This window comes from Botrytis cinerea, chromosome 10, assembly GCF_000143535.2.
Source record: "Botrytis cinerea B05.10 chromosome 10, complete sequence".
Taxonomy (NCBI): Eukaryota; Fungi; Ascomycota; class Leotiomycetes; order Helotiales; family Sclerotiniaceae; genus Botrytis; species Botrytis cinerea.
In genome coordinates, this window is record NC_037319.1 from 1,495,489 (window position 1) to 1,518,154 (window position 22,666).

The 22,666-nt window shown below is 43.7% G+C and overlaps 5 protein-coding genes across 6 annotated transcripts; 3 read left to right on the top strand and 2 right to left on the bottom strand.

Moving 5' to 3' along the window:
- Positions 1-23: 23 nt before the first annotated feature.
- Positions 24-1,624, bottom strand: BCIN_10g03900 (hypothetical protein). Its single transcript, XM_024695590.1, has 2 exons — positions 1,340-1,624; positions 24-1,214 (listed from the first exon to the last, which is right to left on the bottom strand). Exons 1-2 carry the CDS (start codon positions 1,526-1,528, stop codon positions 255-257), a joined length of 1,149 nt encoding a protein of 382 aa, XP_024551384.1. The 5' UTR covers positions 1,529-1,624; the 3' UTR covers positions 24-254.
- Positions 1,625-1,728: 104 nt separating this feature from the next.
- Positions 1,729-5,098, top strand: Bchsp104. Its single transcript, XM_001546058.2, has one exon. It carries the CDS (start codon positions 2,116-2,118, stop codon positions 4,954-4,956), a length of 2,841 nt encoding a protein of 946 aa, XP_001546108.1. The 5' UTR covers positions 1,729-2,115; the 3' UTR covers positions 4,957-5,098.
- A 1,954-nt stretch (positions 5,099-7,052) lies between these two features.
- On the top strand, positions 7,053-9,312 carry BCIN_10g03920 (hypothetical protein). Its single transcript, XM_024695591.1, has 6 exons — positions 7,053-7,130; positions 7,197-7,445; positions 7,506-7,550; positions 7,622-7,902; positions 7,974-8,735; positions 8,823-9,312. The coding sequence occupies exons 2-6, from the start codon at positions 7,382-7,384 to the stop codon at positions 9,024-9,026; spliced, it is 1,356 nt and encodes a 451-aa protein (XP_024551385.1). The 5' UTR covers positions 7,053-7,130; positions 7,197-7,381; the 3' UTR covers positions 9,027-9,312.
- Positions 9,313-13,927: 4,615 nt separating this feature from the next.
- BCIN_10g03930 (hypothetical protein) lies at positions 13,928-17,733 on the top strand. Of its 2 annotated transcripts, XM_024695592.1 has the most exons (6): positions 13,928-15,040; positions 15,149-15,463; positions 15,538-15,939; positions 16,025-16,324; positions 16,385-16,413; positions 16,510-17,733. In XM_024695592.1, exons 2-6 carry the CDS (start codon positions 15,287-15,289, stop codon positions 16,523-16,525), a joined length of 924 nt encoding a protein of 307 aa, XP_024551387.1. In that variant the 5' UTR covers positions 13,928-15,040; positions 15,149-15,286; the 3' UTR covers positions 16,526-17,733. The 2 variants fall into 2 exon arrangements, with proteins under 2 accessions (XP_024551387.1, XP_024551386.1); XM_024695593.1 differs by having other exon boundaries at positions 16,385-17,733.
- Positions 17,734-18,692: 959 nt separating this feature from the next.
- BCIN_10g03940 (hypothetical protein) lies at positions 18,693-22,640 on the bottom strand. Its single transcript, XM_024695594.1, has one exon. The coding sequence runs from the start codon at positions 22,529-22,531 to the stop codon at positions 18,854-18,856; it is 3,678 nt and encodes a 1,225-aa protein (XP_024551388.1). The 5' UTR covers positions 22,532-22,640; the 3' UTR covers positions 18,693-18,853.
- Positions 22,641-22,666: the final 26 nt, after the last annotated feature.

Here is a 22,666-nt window from a genome sequence, read left to right on the forward strand (position 1 = left end):
TTTTTTTTTTTTCTTCTTCTTCTTGTTTCTGTTTAAATTTCTTTCTATTTTCTTTCCGTTTTTGCTTTTGCTCTTATCTCTTTTCGAATATAAAGGGAGGGGGGTGTATATATATATACATACAGTAGAGCAAGAAGATACGAAATGAAATACGATGCAATGCAATATAGTGCGGTGTGATACTATGTGATTTTACAATATATATCTACATCTACATCTCCTACGTGCATCTCAAAAACATAAATTCTACTTTTTTAAAGAATTTTAGTTGCAGGAGTCTCTGTCTCTGCATTTGATTTATTTCCCAATCCCAGTGGTTGAGCTCCAGCTTCAACTGCAGATTCAAGCTCTAATTCCTGTGTTGCAACCGCATCAATTGCATCAGCTTGCTCGCGCGAAATTTCATATTCCTGCGCCGAACCGCCCGTCCTTTCCATCCATGCTAATTTTTCCAACTGTGCTTGTCTCTCCTGCGCCCAATTGTCGGCGGGGGATTGTCTGATTCTTTGTGGGAGCACCTTGGGTCCCTTTCCCATTGCGCGGTGTTTCTCCATGAGCGCTATGTGCTTTGCCCATCTCTCTTCTCTCGCTTTCATGATTCGTTCATTTTCTTCTCTGTTTTTCCTCTTCTTTTCTTCGTTGGCTTCCTTGATCGCTGCCCGCTCGGCTTTCCATTCGGCTTGCTTTTCGGTGCTCAGTGCTTGTCTTTTGAGAATGTCCCGATTATTTCGATCCCAAGGTAGAGTATCGTGAAGAACAGCTTCGCCCCAGATATCGGATCCTTCGCCTGCGTAACTTGCGTCTGCGAGGTCACTCCATTTCACTTCTACGACGCCTTCTTTCCCAATTCCCTCGAGACCTATTCTTTCACTTCCATATCTGATATCTTTGAGAACGGCGGCCATGTCGGCGACGGTGTTGGCTTTTTGGTCGTTAATTTTGCGGGAGCGCAATTTGGAGGTAAGATGGATTTTTGATTTCTGGTAGTCGGATTCGCCTGGTTGGGGCTCGCGCTTGAAGAGGGGGGAGGAGGGGTCCCAGGAGTGTTCGTGCCGTTTGCGATATTCGCGGAGTTTTTGGAAGGCGCTAAGGCCGGAGGAGGAACAGCCAGGTGGGAAGGTTATTAGGGCCATGGGGTGCCAGTGGTCTTTGCGGAGGGCGGCAGGACGGGTCTTTTTGCCATTGTAGGGGAGTTGGTGAAGGGAAGAGGTGTTCTGGCGAGGGGTTAGTAAGGGTTGGGGTTGGGGTAGAGGGGGCGGGGGCGGGGCGAGTATGAGAGGATTTGAGGCATTGAGTATGGTGGTAAAGAGTAAATGAAAGGTAGAGAGGGAAAACATACGTCCATTCCCCTAGTAAGTGAGTAGACGACTTGATTCGTCCGTAAGTGATTATAGACATATATCTGCTCTCCATGTTCCGGACGATTGGGTGGTTGTCTCGCAGTCACCGACTTCGTTGATGCATATCTGACACCCGCTGTCTTGCTGACCGAATTGCCGATGCAATTCCGAAGTGACGGGACACTCATGGCTATGAAGAATGTGAATTGATTGACTGGAAATGCGGGCGACAGTAACAATTTCGATATCTTGAAAACCAAAATTGTCCTAGCGTCTTTGGCTCCATGGATAAAGTTGATGCCTGGTTGAATTATGTAATGTTGGGCTCCAAAGTTAGGCCGCTACCAAGCAGAAAGCAGGCGGCGAATGCAAGCGAGCCAACTTTTTTGGTGTGTGGGGCCCAAAAATGTGTGGTTTAAGGTTGACGTTTCTAGAAGCTACGAGGTAATCCTAGAAGCTCATAGGATGGTGCCAGTCATTTCGAGAGATATCAAGTATTTACTATGGAATAGGTCATCGTATGGGTCTCACATTTGAAGCTTCCTATATAAATGAGTGTTTTCCTTATACTCGGTTTCCTCTTCTCACCATCAAGACATAAAACCATATTCAATTCGAATCACTCATTGAAATAATTAGTTTGTTCTATTTACTCTCTTGCGCTGAAGCTCGGTACTAAACCCCGCAGCATAATACCTACAGAACTTATTACTTGCGTTTGAAACAATACAACAACGAAAACACACACATACGAACTGAACACAATACCGCAATCATGTCTACATCTGACATGTCCTTTACCACTCGGGCGACGAAGTCCATAGAAGATGCCATGTCCAACGCAGAGCAACATGGATCTTCTCAACTTCTCCCCCTCCATCTCGCCCTCGCCCTCCTCGATCCTTTACCCGATCTGTCGAAAGACCAACAGCAAACTATGAACGCATCGCATGGTCATGCTTCTCAATCACTATTCCGACAAGTAGTTGAGCGAGCTCATGGAGATCCACAAGCTCTCGATCGTTCACTCAAGCGCGCTGTTGTTCGTCTCCCCAGTCAAGATCCTCCACCAGAGCAAGTTGCCGTTTCGCCTGCTTTCAATAAAGTTTTGAGGGCGGCGAAGGAATTGCAGAAGACACAGAAGGATTCTTTCATTGCGGTGGATCATCTGATTATCGCAGTTACTCAAGATACGGCTGTTCAAACATGTTTGAAGGAAGCCAACATGCCGAATGCTAAGCTTCTGCAAGATGCAGTTTCGCAGATTCGGGGAACGAAAAGAGTCGATTCGAAGACGGCGGATGCAGAGGAGGATAATGAGAACTTGAAGAAATTTACTATCGATATGACGGCGATGGCTAGAGAGGGAAAGATCGATCCGGTTATTGGCAGAGAAGAAGAAATTCGCCGAGTCGTTAGAATTTTGTCGAGACGTACGAAGAATAACCCAGTACTGATCGGTGAACCTGGTGTAGGAAAGACGACAGTTGTGGAAGGATTGGCTCAGCGAATTGTCAACGCTGATGTACCGGATAATCTTGCTGCTTGCAAACTTCTTTCTCTGGATGTCGGATCGATTATTGCCGGAAGTAAATACAGAGGAGAATTTGAAGAGAGAATGAAGGGTGTCTTGAAGGAGATTGAAGAATCCAAGGAGATGATCGTTCTTTTCGTCGATGAAATGCATCTTCTCATGGGTGCTGGCGCCAGTGGTGAAGGTGGAATGGATGCTGCTAACATGCTTAAACCTATGTTGGCACGTGGACAGCTTCACTGTATCGGTGCTACCACTCTTAATGAATACCGAAAGTACATCGAAAAAGATGCAGCATTCGAACGTCGTTTCCAACAAGTATTGGTTAAGGAACCATCTATTCCTGATACCATCTCTATTCTCCGTGGATTAAAGGAGAAGTACGAAGTTCATCACGGAGTTACCATTGCAGATGCTGCTCTTGTTTCTTCGGCTACTTTGGCTGCTAGATATCTTACACAAAGACGACTCCCAGATTCTGCTGTTGATCTTATTGATGAAGCAGCAGCAGCTGTTCGAGTTGCCCGAGAATCACAGCCTGAGATTATCGACTCCCTCGATCGAAGACACCGACAACTCGAGATTGAAATTCATGCTTTGTCTCGTGAAAAGGACGAAGCTTCGAAGGCTCGCTTAGCTCAGGCTAGGCAAGACGCTAGTAACGTCGAGGAAGAACTTAGACCTCTACGTGAGAAGTATGAAAGCGAGAGAAAGAGAGGCAAGGATATCCAAGAAGCTAAAGTTAAGCTTGATCAATTGAAGGTCAAGATGGATGAAGCTACTCGTTTGGGTGATACCAGCAAGGCCGCTGATCTCCAATACTACGCTATTCCAGAACAAGTAGCATTCATCAAGACTTTGGAGAAAGAGAAAAAGGCTGCTGATGCGGCTCTTAGCTCTTCCTCTAACCTCGATTCCGGTGGATCTCTCATCACTGACACCGTTGGCCCAGACCAAATTAACGAGATTGTTGCTCGATGGACTGGTATCCCTGTTCAAAGACTTAAGGCTACGGAGAAGGATAAGTTGTTGAACATGGAGAAAGCATTAGGCAAGGTAGTTGTCGGTCAATCGGAAGCTGTGAAAGCAGTTTCAGATGCCATTCGACTTCAAAGAGCAGGACTCTCAAACCCAAACTCGCCACCAAGTTTCCTGTTCTGCGGTCCATCTGGTACTGGTAAGACACTTCTTACCAAAGCTCTTGCCGATTTCCTCTTCGACGATGAAAAGTCTATGATCAGACTCGATATGTCCGAATATCAAGAACGTCATGCACTTAGTCGTATGATTGGTGCACCACCTGGATACGTTGGACATGATGCCGGAGGACAACTTACCGAAGCCCTTCGTCGCAAACCCTTCTCTATCCTTCTCTTTGACGAAATCGAAAAAGCAGCAAAGGAGATTCTTACAGTTCTTCTTCAACTCATGGATGACGGCCGTATTACCGATGGCCAAGGACGTGTTATTGATGCTAGAAACTGTATAGTCGTCATGACGTCCAATTTGGGTGCCGAATTCCTTGATCGTCCTAATGCTGCTAACGGAAAAATTGATCCTACTACTCGTATGATGGTTGAACAAGCTCTCAAGGATTACTTCTTACCGGAATTCTTGAATCGTATCAATGCTACAATTATTTTCAATCGTCTTACTAAGAGAGAAATCCGTTCGATTGTCGACGTTCGACTTGGAGAAATTCAAAAGAGACTGCAAAATAATGGTAGAAATGTTCGAATCGATTGTTCTCCTGCGGTGAGAGATTATCTTGGCTCAGCAGGTTATAGTCCGGCATATGGTGCTAGACCTCTGGCAAGATTGATTGAGAAAGAGGTGTTGAACAGAATGGCGGTGTTATTATTGAGGGGAGCGATTAAGGACGGAGAGCTTGCAAGAGTTGTAATGCAAGATGGTAGAATTGAGGTTTTACCTAATCATCAAGGTAGCAGCGAGGAAGTGAGTAGTGAAGATGATATGGAAATAGATGAAGTGGATGCGAATGAGGCATTTGGTAGGAGGGGAGGAAATAGAGGCTATAGATATGAAGGGGATAGTGATGGAGACATGGATTTGTATCAATAAAGGACTTGATATAAGGGGATAAATGGATAATTATGATGATGGTTAATGATTAAGGAATGACATTGGCGTTGGGTGTTTGGGAATTAGGTCTAGAATCAGCTTATGATAATCAAAAGAAATCAAATATACCCTGAAAGCTTCAAGTAGTTGAGTTTTCTGCTGTGATTATGTGAAATATTGGAATTAATGATCGATTTTGGAGTTGGTGGAGGAGAATTTGATGAGAATAGGAGGTCAATCGCGGATGGTGGGAGACTTGAAAATGACAGTTTGTTGTATAAAGGTAGAAGGGGGATATTGAAGTGGTGAGTTGGTTCGTGGTGATAAGTTGGTGTCAATTTTAATTTTTTTCTCTATTTTTTGAAGAGTGGAGGAAGGAAAGGTTGCTGCATGTCTAAGGTATAGTGAAGGGGACAATATCTGGCACATAATTTCTATTTCTATTCATTTCGTTACTTCTCTATCTTCCTTTCCTCTACTCCAATGGCAGCGCGTTCATTAATTGTATATATATGGATATCGTCTGAAATAGAGATAGAATAGCTACAAGTGAATGTATTCGCCTATTTGCTTCCTCGTTTAGTGTTTACTGTAGATTGGGTTGGTATTTGTGGTGGATGGTAAATGGGTGGGTGGTGTTTCCTGGGGTGCATTGGGGATTGTGCGTGCTGTGCTCTGGTCTGGCTTGCTTTAGTTTCTACTCTTGGGGTGATCTTGTGTATATTTTGTGGCTTGAAGGTTTCTGGGTTTCTGGGTTCGAGAGATGTGAATGAAGTAAGACTGTTGGGTTCTTGTATTGATGTGGAAGTTTTGGTCGGAGGTTTGAAATACTGAGGCTTTGCTGTTTGGGTGTGTTGGATATCTTCAATAGTATGTGTAGCGATATACCAGTTGTTTGGTCTATAGCGATGAGTAAAGAGTTTGCTTTTCCTGCTCCATGATTTGAAAAATGTAAAATAGATTTGGCGGTTTTAAGCTATTAAGTGGCAGAAGTCAATTATGTGATTCAATATAAGTTCCTTCCAACGCGTGTTTTCAGCATAGAGAGATTGTGAGTTCCTGCTGTACACTTTTCGACTTTGCCAGATCTAATTCGATGAGTATGCCAATTGTTGAAATGCAGCGAAGGGAGCATTTGCAAGTGACGTGGATCAAGAGTATATATCATCTTCTATGCTCCTATTCGACTAACATCCAGTCAGGTGTTTAGTAGATATAGCTTAGATTGATGTCTGATTCTTCAGAGCTACTCAAGTACCTGACAAGAGACTTCAAGGGTTTGGTCAGAAGTGATAAGCCATGATGATGCAGATTTCATTTAATAATAGGATGATACCGGGACCAATTTTGATATTTTTGAACTGGGAGGCATAAATAGACGACCCGATTATTCTGAGGATTAGATGGCTCGATGCTTTAATCTACGATATAACAAGTGAGAATTACATTCGCTCTACCTCATGGTGAGACTCTTTTTGAGATATGTTTAACATTTTAACCTTAGGAGAGGGTGGCTGATAGCGACCTCTCCTTATGCTAGCTAGATTGATTGGAAGAATGAGAAAGAGAGTTACGTTCTTCATATTTTGATGGAAGACTTGGGCATTCTCAATACATTAGCCGAGTAACCTATTACTCGCACTGGGATGCTCAACCTAGATTTTTTTAACCATTAATAAGAGGGCTAAAACATCCATACGTTTAGGATTTGGAAACATGCTTTATAAAATTTGCTATTAAATAATTGGAAGACATGAGCAAATTTTGTAATGTGAAAAGAGATGGAGTTTCCTAACTGACTAGGTAAGCTTATCTTTATTCCATTCATCATACTACAAAGACCAATTCGATTTTCTAGATCTATTATGGTCAGAGAACAGTCTGAGAATGACTGGATCTGAAGTAACAAGCCACTGTATGTAACTACATTGAATAAGATGCTCCTTTTACCTGCACTGCCATGACATTGGCCATGGTTGCAATTAGCGAGCACACGGAGGTGCATCAGACAATGTCCATATCACGTGATGATCAATGTCTGTGCTCAAGCTGTATAGTTCTAATTTGTTCATCTCAGCCCTGTTCACCCCACCACGGAACTTCGAAGTTGATCCACCGATTGGACTGTACCCGAATAATCATGAATACTAGTGTCACTGCTTCCACCCCTCTTGGTATGTAACCTCATAGCCTAATATCTTGATAGAGAGCTCTTTCTAACCTCGAAACCCCATCAATAGCTACCCTACTCGAAGCTTCCCGTGAAAAAAGCAGAATCCTGAAGGAACGCGACGAGACACACTTTCACTTGACCGGAGAGCGAAATAAGGACTATTGGACGCAACAAATTGAGGAAATCCTTATTCGACTTACACTATTGCAACAGGCAGCGCGCGCAATTACAGCACAGAGACCTTAGATTAAGATGGCTTCGATGTACCCGCCAATGTCACCTACCACGAGTAGAAAGAAAGCTCTTGTTGTTACTGGTAAATTGCCCATTGGATCCTCTCAAGTAAATAGCTATTGACCAGCTCTTCTCTTTGTAGATCCGCCAAAGTTCGATCTAGAAAGCTACATTGCGAATTATAAAGGTGAGATATCAAGTTTTCTGTTATATATAATCCCTCATGGAGTTTTGTCGCTAACATTTCTTCTTGTTTAGGCAGGACTAGACTCGAGCGACTCTATCTTATCGGCATCACCTCCACGTTCCTCGGCGTCGAAGCTTTAAAAATGCTAATTAAAGAAGCAAAGCAAGGAAAGGATGTTACGATTTACATGGATGGATGGGCTGCTATGAGCAGAATTGCGCCGAATGAACCAGAGGCTGTTAGAGATGATCAGTGGATTGATGCTACAAATAAGTCCAATGCTGCGGAGGCTGCAAGCTTGGAAGCACAGTTGAAAGGCTACAAGAATAACTTAATCAAAGAAAGCATTCGGGTAAGTCATCTTACTTATGTTCCACAGCAGATGAAATTCGAAGATTGACTGGCTAATGAACTGCCGGATAGATGGGAAATGAAGATTTAGGCAAACATTATGAAGCTACAGGTCAACTTGCACTTGCCTTCGAAGCTTATTCTCGCATGCGACAAGATATTAGTATGCCAAGACATGTAATCGACGTTTCCAAACATATTATCGAAGTTTCTATTGAAAGAAAAGAATACATCGCAGTTCTTTCCAACGTTCAAAAAATGAGAGGAACAGTTCTTGGCCCAGATGATGAGAAGGTTATTAAACCATTTTGCCATGCAGCTGAAGGTATCGCACAAATGCATGCTGGGCAATATGCTGCCGCTGCACAAACTTTTCTACAGACACCTCCAGGAATGGGTTTGACTTACAATACAATCGTCAGTCCTAACGATATTGCTGTCTATGGAGGTCTCTGCGCTCTAGCCACTATCGATCGTAACAAATTACAGAAGACAGTTCTCGAGAACTCGGATTTCCGCACCTACCTTGAGATGGAGCCACATATTCGTCGTGCCATTCAAGCGTTTGTTGGTAGCAAATATTCGGCATGTTTAGAGATTCTAGAATCTTACAAGTCTGATTATCTACTTGACATTCATTTGCAAAAGCATGTCGATGAGCTTTACACACGTGTTAGGAGCAAGAGTATCGTTCAGTACTTCATTCCATTCAGTTGTGTTACGTTTGAGACATTGCACAAGAACTTCGCTCCACCTGGAAAGAATATTGAAAAGGAGTTGGCAGAGATGATAAAATGTGGAGAGCTAGATGCTAGAATCGACCTCGTTGCCAAGGTACATTTATTTCCAATTATCTTGAAACTTTTCCAACTTCTACACTTCCCCTTTGCTCAATTTATCATGCTAACATATTCCGACCAGACGCTCATATCAACGCCCAAAGCCAATCGTCAAGAAATCCAACAAGAAGCTCTCAAGACTGCAAAGCAAGTCGAACGTGAAGCCAGACAACATTTGCTACGTATGAATATCATCGCTTCGGACATGGAAGTCAAATCACATAGAGAGGGTGGTAGAAGAGGCATGGGTGGTGGAATGGCAGGCGAATTATTTGGTGGTAATTAAAAGAAGTGTCGATGAGGGGGTGATGACATGATGATATAATACGATACGATGAAAATGGCGTTTATGATTGATAGGGCCAAGGCTTATTCTCATTTGGGGCGGCGTCTATGGTTCAGGGTAGGTATTTACGGGGAAGGATTATTCATTTGCGTTGCATGGTATGGCATGGTAGTTACGAGCCATTCTCTTTTCTCAAGATCTCTTGATTGAAAGATGAGAAATTAGATACATGGTTGTTATTTCTTAGGCATAGAGGAATACTATGACTTATGAATATTGATATGTGCCATTTCCTTCAGCTGATATTGTGAAACCATATATGAGGAAGTGAGGAGTGGAATTTGAAGGGACTCAAGGAGGAGCTGGTACGATGGAGGCGGGTTTTATTAGCATGGAGTATTAGGTTAACGAGGCATGCATGAGGTCAGATTATGGAGTAAGAAATGAAGAGATAGTTAGAGATACTTAGATGGTGATGTGGTGGTGATCATGGTAGTAATTTTTGGATTGTAATGGGATAGATATAATAGCATTATTGAGAGAGGAAACAAGACGCCAGACATTCCTGGGAGGACTTGAAAGTTTTGAAGTGAATATTAGGGAAGGAGGAGAAGTAGGTAGGTAGGTATAGAGAAGATATAGATAATCTATCTACGACACGTCCTGAAATGTGGGATAGAGGTTACTGGATAGTATGACGTGCATTATTTGGATGTGAATCTGGCATTGTAGAATCGGAGTGCTCGATGTAGAAGTACAGAGAGGTGGCGCTTGCGTGGGTCAGAGGAATGGATATATTATCAATGCATGAATTGGATTGGGAGTCCACTCGCTTGATATTGGGGAGTGGATGGATATTGGTGGTTTTCATGAATGAAGATCGCATGTGGGATTTTAGAAATCCAGAGTGAAATATGAAAGTCTGGGTCGGCCAGATTGCAGAGAAGGTGGGAGGATATAGGCGAGGAAAGAGAAGGAGAAGGATAAGTAGAAGAAGAAGAAGAAGTAGAACTTCAAAACTATCTATGGGCGACTGGAGTCTGAGAAGCAAGTAGAAGAGAAGAGAAGAATACTGTATATAAGTAATGTATATGAGAATATGCGGGTGAATCTTTCAGGGGTACATACGCTACACTACACTACAATACGGGAACATCTTCCCATAATGAACTTACTTACATATACGTCATATTTTAGCAGTTTGAGACATGGGACAGAAAGGCATCACGAACGACTTCCGGGAATAATCTGATACTCAACACTGTCTTATCATTGAATCTGATGGCCGTCAGGTTTCTGTCATCGATTTCTAATTTTGTAAGTGATCAGCATTGGGTACTCGAAGTAGCTTAATACATCTTGGACACAGGGAAAATTTGTGACGGGAATGCTCATAGTAAGAATAGGTCCGGGGAAGTTTTCTTTTGGCAGAACTCTGGTTCAGTGGTAGAAGTTGCTTATTATGTTGAAACTGTGGTAGTGTAAGTGTATTAGCGGGAGACGAAGAGAAAGATATACTGGGTTCTCTGGGAAAATATAGTGCTGTGAACATGAAGACTATACTGAAGTTGTGGCTAGCAGGCTGAAGAGTTTTCTGCTGGTGTTCTGAAAACAATGTGTGCAATTTTACATTGATAAAGATACTTCACACGCTTGAAGGAACACCACATGAGAGCACGTTGAAGGCCCATGAAATCACATAACAGAGTGCTAAGTTGTTATGCTATTGAATGTTTAGGGTTTGGGTCAATACGCACTCGATAGTACTTGTAGTATTTGTAACAGAAGAACATTACTTGCCAACTTCTGTCAGAAGCGCGAGTCCGAAATTTTGATTGGGGGTGGATGTGTTGTATATGTCGGCGTCATGCATTTTGTGATTGACAGGTGATCTAAGAGACGCAGGGAAACCTCTTATACGTGGTATTTACATTAGTATTTTGAAACGGGTGGGGGTACTTCCATAGCCCAGACACAACAATTTCTACAGATAGATATTGGGGATATGTGTTTACGTTATACTTATAGTATAAAACGCGAAACCCTCCTGGGTTCGCTACTAATTCATCGAAGCGGAACATAAGTCATTCTAGCTTTCAAACAGAGAGAACGTCTGCATATCGTTGCGGTTATTTGTTTTGGTTTATGATTCTAGTGCTCAGTTGCTGAACCAAGAACACAACAGTTAGACCTAACATCTGTCACAACGAGGATATAATTTCTGCTCAAATTTATGGTAAGATCTCCATCTTAATGTTTTGCCATGAAATGAGAAAATGATGGTATGCCGCTTAAACTCAAGAACTTTGCTTTAGAGCCTGCGAGAAAATCATCATCGCGCTGAGGCTTTTGCGAGGCTTTTCGTGTGCCGCAAAGAGTCATGTTTTGTATACCAGATCACTTTACTAGATTATGTAGCAACACATGATGCATAGTCTCATATAACTTGAAGCCCTGTGACACTACAAGGCGACAGTCTAGGGGACGGGGGAAGTACTCGGCCCCTCCCCCAGGTGGATAAAGGGGGGTTCGAAAGAGAGACAGGAAAGGAGAAGGGAAAAGAAAACGAGTGATGTAAATTCTCCAATTGGGTAACTTGTAAGGCAGGTTTCAAAACAACATGTGCAGCGGCACACCCCAGAATAAATTACAATTTCCCTACTGTAGAATAATAAGGATCTGTGAGTATTATCAGATGGATCATCAAAGTCAATTGAAGTTCAGACATCTCTCAATCCACTCTCACCCGAAAATAGGAAATTATGGTATAATCTTATTACAAATAGGGTTAGTGTAATATAAAGCTGTTGAGTTTATACGGTAATAATCACTGTTTGGGAAGTCTGAAAAGCAAAAGAAGCTAAGATGTGCATGCAGCATGAAAATCCCCAGATTGAAGATGCAAAACTAAACCAAGATCACCACACTTATGGCGATTGAGTGAACATCAGACATTGTAACGCGCAAGCTTTATATTCCTTCAAAGAACAAAGGACATTGATATGATTTCACCTACAAAGCTCGACGTTGAATCATTGTGCAACACAAGTAAAGGGAAATGAGAGGAGGCACTACACCGCCAGCAACAAGAAACATCGGCAACTGCATTGCGATTCGTCAAAACAGACATTCCCGTTTTCGAGATTGCATGATCCAAGTGCTGATAAAGTCGTGAGGGGTCATCGATTCATAAGCCGAGAAGCATGACAACAGGTTAGATCGGGACGCGGCAAGGATGAATCAAGGGGCCGATCCGATAGTCTCCCGACAAGAACTTTCTGGAAATGTGCGGGTTGGTGGCCTGCTGTTATTAGATATTAGATATTGGATGTTGGATATTGGATATTAGATACTAGATATAGCGGGGTAATCATGAGCTGATAAATGCATGTGATCTGCCAAAGTGCCGGCTTGTCGGGCTGAAGCGAAGACAAGAAAAGAAAACATATGAAATTTGAGGGGATTCCCATGTATGGAGTGTCTCGAATCCAAGGGGGCTTGAGAGATGATGTGTAATTCGTTGCAGAAGTGAGGGTGATATTGGCACTGCAGTTTCCAGGCATAGGCGCAGACAATGCTGAGTCCAGGAAGACAATCTTTTGCGGCTGGGCCACTGATGAGATACTGTTGGTGGGGCGGGGTATATCAAGTGTGCGTCAATGTAAAGGTGTGTGTAGAAATGGGCTTGAGAGCAAACCGGCGGACGGTGAACGGTGAGAATGAGCAGGACGAACCAATAATATGCACAAGGAGGAAGCATCAGTAGGCACGTAAACACTCTTCTCACAGGGACACAAGTAGAATGTAGCTTGCTGTTGGCGATTAGCTGTGTATAAGGTTTGATTCGCCGAAACCCAAAATAGGAGTAGTGGAAGGGGCCGAAACTAGCATGGTCGAGTGGAAAGGAAGACTAATTCTCAACCTTTTAAGGTACGGGCGGGACCGGTGTTGTAATATCGGCGATGATATAAGCTAGACCGCTGCAAAAGATCTTGCGAAGTTGAGATCTTGGCCGATAGTGCAACACCAAACATCAGTGCGGTCGTTGTTCTTGTCTTGATATCGTATATCGTAACTGCAAATCTCCAAGTCTAATCTAATCCTCCACGTAAAGGTTGTCGTATTCACATGTGGATTGGGAGCAGAGATACTTCATGCGGGTACCTCAAGCTTGGAAGAGTGGAGAGAACAGTCTGCAGACGTGCAATGGATGCAACGGATGCACAGCTCGTATATTCTGTCTGTTCGTACTGAGCAGTGAGGCATTGAGTATATATCCGGGCGAGGCGTTGGGTTTGTTGGAAGAGATTGGGAGCAGATTGAGAGCAGATCTGCTTCAGGGGTTGTAAAATTAGGAACATAAAAGCAGCCTTGAAGAAAAGCATGAAGCACTGGAGTCTGAGAAAAAACAACGGCATAAGCGCTCGAAATGTATTGCTGCTTGACAACGACCATCGATATCATTGGAGGATGCAGGCGTGGAGGGAGGTGAGAGGGGGTTGAACAAGCTCATTGTGCTCAAGGGAAAACATTGGCAATCTCGAGAGAAGTGACACGGGAATCTGACGGAAAGAGAGATGTGATGTGCAACCTTACATGACTGCCTGGTGCATGGTGAGACGGTGCATTCACGAAAGAAGAGTCGACGTTGGTTCATATGGCAAGAGAGTCAGAGAGTCAGAGAGTCAGAGAGCCGGAGAGTCAGAGAGTAAGAGTAGCCTCGTCAACAATCGCCCAAATTAGACTTGCACTCAGATACAATCAAGGACACTTACACTTGCCTACATGAGTGCACACCGGTAGTCTTCTTCCTTGCTGTGATACACTCATGCACCATTTATCACCCGTCGAGGCTATGATATGATAGCTTCGAAACACATCGTAACATCGGTAGCCCTCTTGATGTACGCGTTCATGCCTGCCCATAGATAGATACTCGAGTACATAGATGCCCCTTGGAACATTCTGTCGGCATCCTTGTGTGCCATCGTCGCATTTCAGTATCAATCACACGTTCGCACCCGCATTCCATACAAGAAGATATAACCACACGATGCAGCCGTTGGCTGACTCGTGTACTTACTCTATGCAATTCGAGATGCAGTCAACAGTCCATGATAGTCCAGTCAACCAGTCCGGAGCAAGGCATAAATCTAGACTGATCCTCCAACTTGGCCGTTCTTCCTCTCTCCCAGATTAATCTCACCACCCCCCCTCCCCCTTCGTAGCCCTCCATCCGTCCAACTTTTCCTCCCTCTGTAGCCATTTGCATCACATCACAGTACAGTGCAGTGCCCGCAGTCTTACTATATTTGCCCCCAGCGCGAGGATGTGTATGTGACTTGGAATAACTTCAAAAGTTTCAGTTATCCCACCAGATAAAATTAACCATACAAAATTTATACCAGAAAGAGATAAATCCCAGAAAAAGAAAGGAAAGGAGAGGAAAATCCGAATCACCGACATATCAAACGAAAATTAAAAATTTCCCCTCCTCTCTTTCTGCTCGACTCTGTCTGGCTCTCACATCAAACTCATCTTATTTTTTTCTTCTGTTCCTGGCTCCACTGCTTGCTCTGTACGGCCGTTCTCGAACCTTTGACCTTTTTTCAAGGCGATAAACGAGAGCGCGCTTGTTGAAAATACAAGAGAAATCCGACAAGCCCGTAACAACTTCATCCCTCGACTTGACAACCACGAAATCTTTTCGAGTCGACAAAGATTACTTTGCGAAAATCCATCGACGATTCTTAAGACGAGATTATCGCATCCTTTGCGACACACGCGGCGATTCCATAATTCAAAAAAGACCGGTGAATAAATCATAACAAATCACCTCTTTTTCATATACCTGTTTACTCAGAGTTCTGTTCAGCTTAATACAGTTGGCGACTTCTCGAGCCCAATTCGTTAACACTGCCACAACATCACGACATCAAGAAGAATACTCCTTGAAGAGCAATTTTGACGTGGTTTTCATCAAAGAAATCCATTGAGGCGGATTCAACTTCATTGTAAGCTATTCACACCCTCCCGATTCTTGTTGAGCTCCGCTTCCAACATAATCAAAGGGCTCTATTTACATCAAGTTATCTTGGCTCAGACTGATTTATAACGCGCAGCAGATCCAGAAGTGAAGTGAATAAAGCCCTAGCGTAAACACATCCACGACCTTGCAGTCCACTGTCTTTTGACATCCACCTGCGGCGGATTACATTACAACACCTCCAGTCAAATTCTCCTGAAGGAGGACAAACGCGATGGCAGAACCAGAAGTCGATCTCGACTCTATCATCGATAGACTGCTAGAAGTCAGAGGCAGCAGACCAGGCAAACAAGTACAGCTTTTGGAACAAGAAATTCGTTATCTTTGCACCAAGGCTCGCGAAATTTTCATCTCTCAACCCATCCTCTTAGAGCTCGAGGCACCAATCAAGGTAAGATATTAAGCATTCATTCCTTCAATGCGCCTGGCTCGCAAAGCAATACTGATTGAATGGCATGATCATAGATCTGTGGTGATATTCACGGTCAATACTACGATCTCCTCCGTTTGTTCGAATACGGTGGATTCCCTCCCGAGGCTAACTACCTCTTCCTTGGTGATTATGTTGATAGAGGCAAACAGTCCCTCGAGACTATCTGTTTGCTCTTAGCATACAAAATCAAATACCCAGAAAACTTCTTCATCCTCCGCGGTAACCACGAGTGTGCCTCCATCAACAGAATCTACGGTTTCTACGACGAGTGCAAGAGAAGATACAACATCAAGCTATGGAAGACATTTACTGATTGTTTCAACTGCCTCCCCATTGCAGCAATCATTGACGAAAAAATCTTCACTATGCACGGTGGTTTGAGTCCAGATTTGAACTCCATGGAGCAAATCCGTCGTGTCATGCGACCAACTGATGTGAGTCCACCAGATAAAGCTTTTCATTTGCCAGCTCTCAGTGTGCCATAGGAGGGGGCCAGAGCTTTTGCTGATATGAATTTAGATTCCTGATTGCGGTCTCCTTTGCGATCTTCTCTGGTCCGATCCAGACAAGGATATCACCGGCTGGAGCGAGAACGATCGTGGTGTATCCTTCACATTCGGTCCCGATGTTGTTTCTAGGTTCCTACAAAAGCATGATATGGATTTGATATGTAGAGCTCACCAAGTCGTCGAGGATGGTTACGAGTTCTTCTCAAAGCGGCAATTGGTAACACTCTTCAGTGCGCCCAATTACTGTGGAGAGTTTGACAATGCCGGAGCGATGATGAGTGTGGATGAGAGTTTGCTATGTTCATTCCAGGTAGGTTGCAATTGCAGTGTCCTCATTTTTATGAGTGTTATATTAATTTTCTTCTTCCAGATTTTAAAACCAGCGGAGAAAAAACAAAAGTACGTCACAACAGGTGGTCTAGGTGCCTCCAGCAGGCCCGTCACTCCGAGGAAAAAATAAAAATGATCAATTACGAACTTCCTTTTGTGTAGCAGGTTCGGACGCAGATAAGCTTAATTCGCGATTTTCCACGCAACGAATATCGCCCTCGATCAATATGCGCCCTTTCACCGATCGCTTCTCTTTGGGATCCGTCATCTCACCAGACTTTTGCAAGTATCCTCCAGACCTCGATCTCGACCAAATATACCTATTTGCGCGACACCTTCCGCATCCTACCTTTCGTTTCCTTATTCCTCTCATTGCCAAATGCGACTTTGTACACAACAACTTTTCCGTTACGCTTTTCGATCACTAACACCAAGAATTCCACTCGATACGTTTTTCCCAACGACTTTCAGCCGAATCACGACCTTTTACTTTGAATTGACATGCCAGCATTTTCACGACATGACGATAGACACGTGGGACGTTATTCGGGCGAGATTCGGTTTTCGGGTATTGGCATTCGGATTTTGGGATTCTGGTTTTCATAGAAAGGCGGGAGGGGAATTTTCAGAGAAGGCTCATGACGGGTAACTCATAATATTTGTGTTCATACGTTTGAGAAAGGGGGCAATTGATTGTGCCGGGCAACGAGATAAAGAAGGGAAAAGGGAAGGAAGGGTGTGCATGGGTTGAGCACAGAAAGCAGAAAAAATAACTCAACGATGCGAATTGTACCTTTGTTCTATGTAACTGACCTTTTTTTTTACTACACCTCATTGACTCTTTTCTGAGATGAGCTATGCGTGTTGATGATTGATTTTATTTAATTTGGGTTTATGAGTGAAATCATGCTTGTTGAGAGTTTGTGTATGTTGAGAGGGATAGTGTGATGATGGTGAAGGGAATGTATAAGCCACATGGGCAATTGCATGGTAGATTAGTCGAAGTCTCTTGAATCTTTTCCTTTGAAGTTCATTCTAGGTTGAAGCTTCTCCTAGCTTTAGCTCTGGCTTAGATTGGCCATAGCCTAATGTATACTTTCTTACTTGCTTAGGTTGCCGCCTGTCTTTGTTTAGTCTTGGCTTGTCTTCTTTGTGTGGGGGCACACAATGTTATTACTGTTGTTACTGTTACTGTTATTGTTATTGTTATTGTTATTGTGATGATGGTTAGATTAGACCTTTTGATTGCAGAGATACTGTGAGATGGATGGATAAGTGTAGGTAGATAGGTAGGTAGGTAGGTAGGGGCACAGCGGAGAAGGAGACGAAATGGTATGGATGGTGGATGTATGTAGCATGCAGCATGTAGTGCAAGAATAGAAGGTGGGAGATGGGAGATGGGGGAGGAGGGAGGAGGGAGGTGAACAATAAGATAGGATAGAATAGGATAGGAAGATCGTCCGGGGGTGCACAGACTGTACCGTGGGAAGGAGGAAGAAGGAAGAAAGAAAGAAAGAGAAAAAAAAAACTTTGAGTTCATTTGATTTGATTTGATTTGGGTCGGGTTGATTTACAATTTGCAATTTGTAGTTCATGATGAGGTGATGAGGTGATTGAAGCAGGGAGGGGGGAGGGGGGAGGTTAAATTGCATATCGGCGGTGTCTGTCTGGTGGTAATATTAGCACTACAGTCAAGAGTGTCTGAAACTTCATGGGAGAGTGAGAGATGGATTTGTAGATCGCCTCGCCTTATTTCGTTTAATTTGATGGTTTGAGTTGGTTTGGCTTGGGTCTGGTGGGCTAGCTTGATTTGGGTTGGGTTGGATTGATTTGGTTGGGTTGGGTTGGGTTGGGTTTTGGAAGAGAAAGAGAGAGGGGGGGGGAAAGTCAATTGAAATGAGGTTTGGATTGGCTTTTTGTGGTTTTGAGGGGATTCTGTGAATGGGGAGTATTGGGGAGTGGTAAGAGTGGTAAGTAGAGTGTGGATTGTGAATTGGGTTGAGTCTGCACTTAGATATGCTGGTGGATGTACTGATGGATGGATGGATCGGTGGGTGGGTGGGAGAGTAACAGGATTGGACTTTGGGAAGGGTATGGGAAGGAGGCATGTAGAAAGAGGATGGTCTAGATAGTAGTGGGTTTGGATTTGGACTTGGATGGGGGGGGGGGGTTAAGTGGTAGGTGTGTAATTTGGAGTGGAATGGTGGAGAGGAGAGGAGAGGCGGAGATGAAAGGATGAAGGGGAGAAAGGGTTGTTCATATATGTGAGTGTTAGAGTAGGATATGGTGTTGTAGGGATGCAGATATAGATAATCAAGTTAAAAGTAATAGAATCGCGGTTTTCAGAATGTGGACTTCACTAATTGATCTAACGTAGGTAGACACTGTCCATTTTCTTCTCTGAAGCTTAGATATCTGATACCGCCAATATAGAACTCCTTTGTAGCCACCAAATGATATACATAAAATGTTTTCAATTTTCATCTCTCATTCTCGTGTGCTCCTATCCCTATTCCTCCTCATCCCAGACCCCCTCTAAATCCACATGTACCCTTACCTCCTTCTCACCCATAACCCTCCATATATGCTTCAACTGTTTGTTAACCTCTTCGTCTTTGCTAATCTTGTCCTTTCTTCCATCGTTACCATCGTCATCACCCATCTCACATATTCTCTCAAATCCAGCCATATAGATCCCCTTACACCACGGCGTCCTCGCTATCGCTTGCTTCCAAAGCTCTACTATTCCATTTGCTTTGCAATTCATTTCCTCCCTGGCATTTTCCCTGCTGGAGGATCCTGATTGAAGGATTAAAGCTTTTGAGGATGACACGGATGTAGATGAGGACGAGGAGGGAAGAAACTGAGGGTATACATCACAGAACAATAGATACAATCTCCAAAGAGCACTCGAACTTGCGAGTCCAGAATCCAAATTTGATTTTGAACCTTTAATATTTAATGCCGAAACAAATGTTGAGTTTATCGTATTGAGGTTTGGAGATGCAGATTGAGTATTCTGGAGATAGTGGTGGATAATATTGAGGTAGAGGGGTAAAATATTATGAGTTGAAGAATTCGAGCCATGCAAAAGATCAGAAAACAAAGTACTCAGAGTAACTGGGCTCACAAGTTTCGTAATTCCAATTGTCGGAGATGTGAGGAGGGAAAAGAAAATCGTATTGTTTGGGAATAAGCGTAGTGAGGTGGTGAGTTGTGAATGAAGGGTTTGAGGACGATAGGGGCCAGACTTTGCGTGGTGGTGTAGCAAACGGGCTGTGGATTGGTGGAGGAGGGATAGGGGATAGGCTAATTGTGGAGATGTCAAGCGAGAAGAAAGCTGGGTGGAGAAGGCAGTGAGAATTTCGAGAGCGGAGGTGATGTTTCCTTGCTGAGGGGACTGGGGCGCGCTTGTGGAGGAGGTGGTTAGGTACTTGAGGAGGGCAAGGAGCTCCGTGTACAGGACTGCGTGTGTATGATTTTGCGTGGTAAGGAAATAGTCGCGGGCGGAGGAGAGATGTTGTTGGGTTTTGAGGAGGGCGGTTGGAGTTGTTTCGGTGGAGGTGGTTGGTTTGGGAATACCGTGAGGGATTGAGAGGAGGTGCGAAAGTGCAGTTTCTCTGGCCCCGGTTGAGATGTTTGCCCATATCAGGCTTTTCCAGAGGTGCACTGAATCTTTGTTGTCGTTGAGTTCTGGCGCAGAGGTCATGGATTGATTCATCCCTAAAGCTGCAGTGTAGATTCCATTTGAGATTTCCTGGTTGCCTTTTGACCATTCGATCATAGCGTATGCATTGTAAAGTTTTAGACTGGAGGAATGTTGTTTGATGATAGTCTTAGCGACCTTCTTGATGGTGACTGGCTCGTTTATCCATTCAAATGCCATGTAGTATTCGGCGAGATCTTCTATTGGATATGATTGTGTGAGTTGTTTTAAAGTGTTGCGAACCCATGAATAAGAAATAGGTCCATTGTCCTCATTACCGTATACTTCTCGCCATGGCTTAAAGCTACTGAACCAGCCATTGCTAAACATAGATTCTGGAGCTATTGCGAGATTCGCTGTAGGGGTTTCAAAGACTGACGACACTTTCGTTTCTTCACCCTCGATCGATTCCTCAGTAGACTTTTTCTTCAAGTACTTCTCTTTGACCCATCCAGAATCATAGTCGAGCATCTCATTATATAAGCAAGAATCATGGCCCCAATCCACACTTGACTCGTGATCTTGAGTGGGCATAGAAGGCAAATGACAGAATATCAAAAGCGCATTCAAGAGAGATCTTCGTAGGTACTCAGCAGATCTTGGCAGTCGCACAAGAAAATTATCGATATCAGTGAACAGAATGACTCTATAAGGATCATCTTCCACAGTATCATCCATGGTTCTTGCAGGAACCCTAGAAGCTTTGCTACGAGAAGATTCTGCGATGACCCAGCTTTGAAAGAGGTCTTGGCCATTGAGTGACATCTCTGGTTCATCGGTCTGAGCAGTTGGGACCTTTGAGTCATCTCCTGTTGCTGCAAATACTTTCCAGCCCAGAGAGCCTGGTTCCCCAACCCGTGGAACTTCTGCCTCCCAAAACTCACCGAATAGTTCAACTGTTCTGTTTTCAACCGGCCCTGACGCCTCATGCTCAGTGTGTACAGATATTTGTCCTTCAAAATTTATCTCCAAAACACCTTGCCATATTGCCACTGCGAGTTCTGTGAAGCCTGATTCACGGATGAAAATAGTAGCCCTGAGCACTACATATAGGAGCTGCTCGTAAAGTAGTTTCACAGAGCCCCATTCTGGCGCGGCGCTGATCTTATCCTTCAGAGAACGAATCCTACTAAGGAATACTTCACGTACATCCTCATATCTAAAGGTTAAAAAGTTACTTTGCCTGAAATCTAAGTACTTTTTCCATAAGACGAGACTATTGATGTTGTCCTTTGCAATTTGTGCCCATCGCTCAGCTTGAACCTTTATTTCCCAAATCTTTGCACCCTCCGCCATCAGGCCAAGAAGTAGTTTTTCGCGGTCCTGTAGGTCGTGGATCTTGTCCAAAGCTTTTTCGTACATGTGAATTTTAATGTCCGCCGTACTTCTAATCTCTGCATTAGTGATACGACGACGTTCATCCCCTGCTTTGAGAAGCGTATCTTGATGCTCAATCAATGCAAGCCACGCATCTACATCATTTGGAGCCCCCTCTATTCTTCTGGATAGCTCTATATTCTTCTGTTTGATTGAAGACTCAAGTCTCATAGTTCTACCGGCATCTGACCCTGAAGAATCACTATCTGAAGCATACTGGAAAGCGTCATCCTGAGGTTGATTAGACGTTTTGGCTTTCCCTTGTATTGAACGGTAATGAGTATCATCATGGTCAGATTCGGAATTTGAGCCTAGTTCTCGATCCACTCTCTTTCGCTTTTTACCTCTACTAGTCTGCAGTGGAACAAAATCCTCATCATGTAAAAAAGCCTTCTCGGCCAGAACTTCTGAACGGATCTTCAAAAGACGAGGTCTGTCTCTCTCCACTTTAGAAAAGATGTATTTCTCTCGGTTATTGTATCTGAAGTCTCTCAAATTTGCAAGTACAATGCCCTTATCATCTGAATGTTCTCTGTCAATTTTTGTGTCTTGAGGTGCACCAAGAACGCGACCCGCCCCAATTCGATGAAATGGTGGGACACTGTAGCGGTGATTGCTTCCGTATAGCAGGTTCTTCACATCTCCTTTTCTGTCAACAACATAAATGTCAGAGGCAGTTTCGGACCCCAAGACATCTGATTGATGTTTGATGGGCACCTCGTCAGAGCTTCTTTGAATTTGCTCCTCATTCAGAGGCCGTCGACTATTAGACCGTCGGTCATCTCTACTCCGAGATCTACGGCGGGAGCTATATCCTTCATCGCTTTCCTTCTCTCTAGTTCTATGCTTCTCTCGACTGTGTGATCTGTGGCTGGAGTCACGTGCATGCGACTTCTCCTTGCTCCTGGATCTATGGTGCTCTCTGCTTCTGGATCTGTGATGCCGACGATGATTTCTTGGTCGTTCTTCTTTCTGGGCATATTGTTGACTTCTTGTCGCTAATTTGGGTTTATCCTCCTTTTCGGGGTCGATAGCTGCGACAGTGCTAGAAGGTTTTGACCGGAAAGATGCGAATTTGGGAACGGGAGGATTTGCTTCCGTCATGATCACTAGCAAGGATTCAATCAATAGGATAGCCACCAATAACTGCAAAAAATACGTTCAATGAGGAAAGGCTGATCTATTATGAATTTACTAATGGTTTATTTTACACAATGTTACTGTTGTAAACTTGGGACC

Excerpts from the sequence above, each read along its gene's own strand:
- BCIN_10g03900 (XM_024695590.1), bottom strand. The coding sequence starts at position 1,528 with ATGAGTGTCCCGTCACTTCGGAATTGCATCGGCAATTCGGTCAGCAAG. Across the intron at positions 1,215-1,339 it reads CACTTACTAGGGGAATGGAC|AACACCTCTTCCCTTCACCA; the intron begins GTATGTTTTCCC and ends ACCCCTCGCCAG.
- Bchsp104 (XM_001546058.2), top strand. The coding sequence starts at position 2,116 with ATGTCTACATCTGACATGTCCTTTACCACTCGGGCGACGAAGTCCATA.
- BCIN_10g03920 (XM_024695591.1), top strand. The coding sequence starts at position 7,382 with ATGGCTTCGATGTACCCGCCAATGTCACCTACCACGAGTAGAAAGAAA. Across the intron at positions 7,446-7,505 it reads GAAAGCTCTTGTTGTTACTG|ATCCGCCAAAGTTCGATCTA; the intron begins GTAAATTGCCCA and ends TTCTCTTTGTAG. Across the intron at positions 7,903-7,973 it reads TAATCAAAGAAAGCATTCGG|ATGGGAAATGAAGATTTAGG; the intron begins GTAAGTCATCTT and ends ACTGCCGGATAG.
- BCIN_10g03930 (XM_024695593.1), top strand. The coding sequence starts at position 15,287 with ATGGCAGAACCAGAAGTCGATCTCGACTCTATCATCGATAGACTGCTA. Across the intron at positions 15,940-16,024 it reads GTGTCATGCGACCAACTGAT|ATTCCTGATTGCGGTCTCCT; the intron begins GTGAGTCCACCA and ends ATATGAATTTAG. Across the intron at positions 16,325-16,384 it reads GTTTGCTATGTTCATTCCAG|ATTTTAAAACCAGCGGAGAA; the intron begins GTAGGTTGCAAT and ends TTCTTCTTCCAG.
- BCIN_10g03940 (XM_024695594.1), bottom strand. The coding sequence starts at position 22,531 with ATGACGGAAGCAAATCCTCCCGTTCCCAAATTCGCATCTTTCCGGTCA.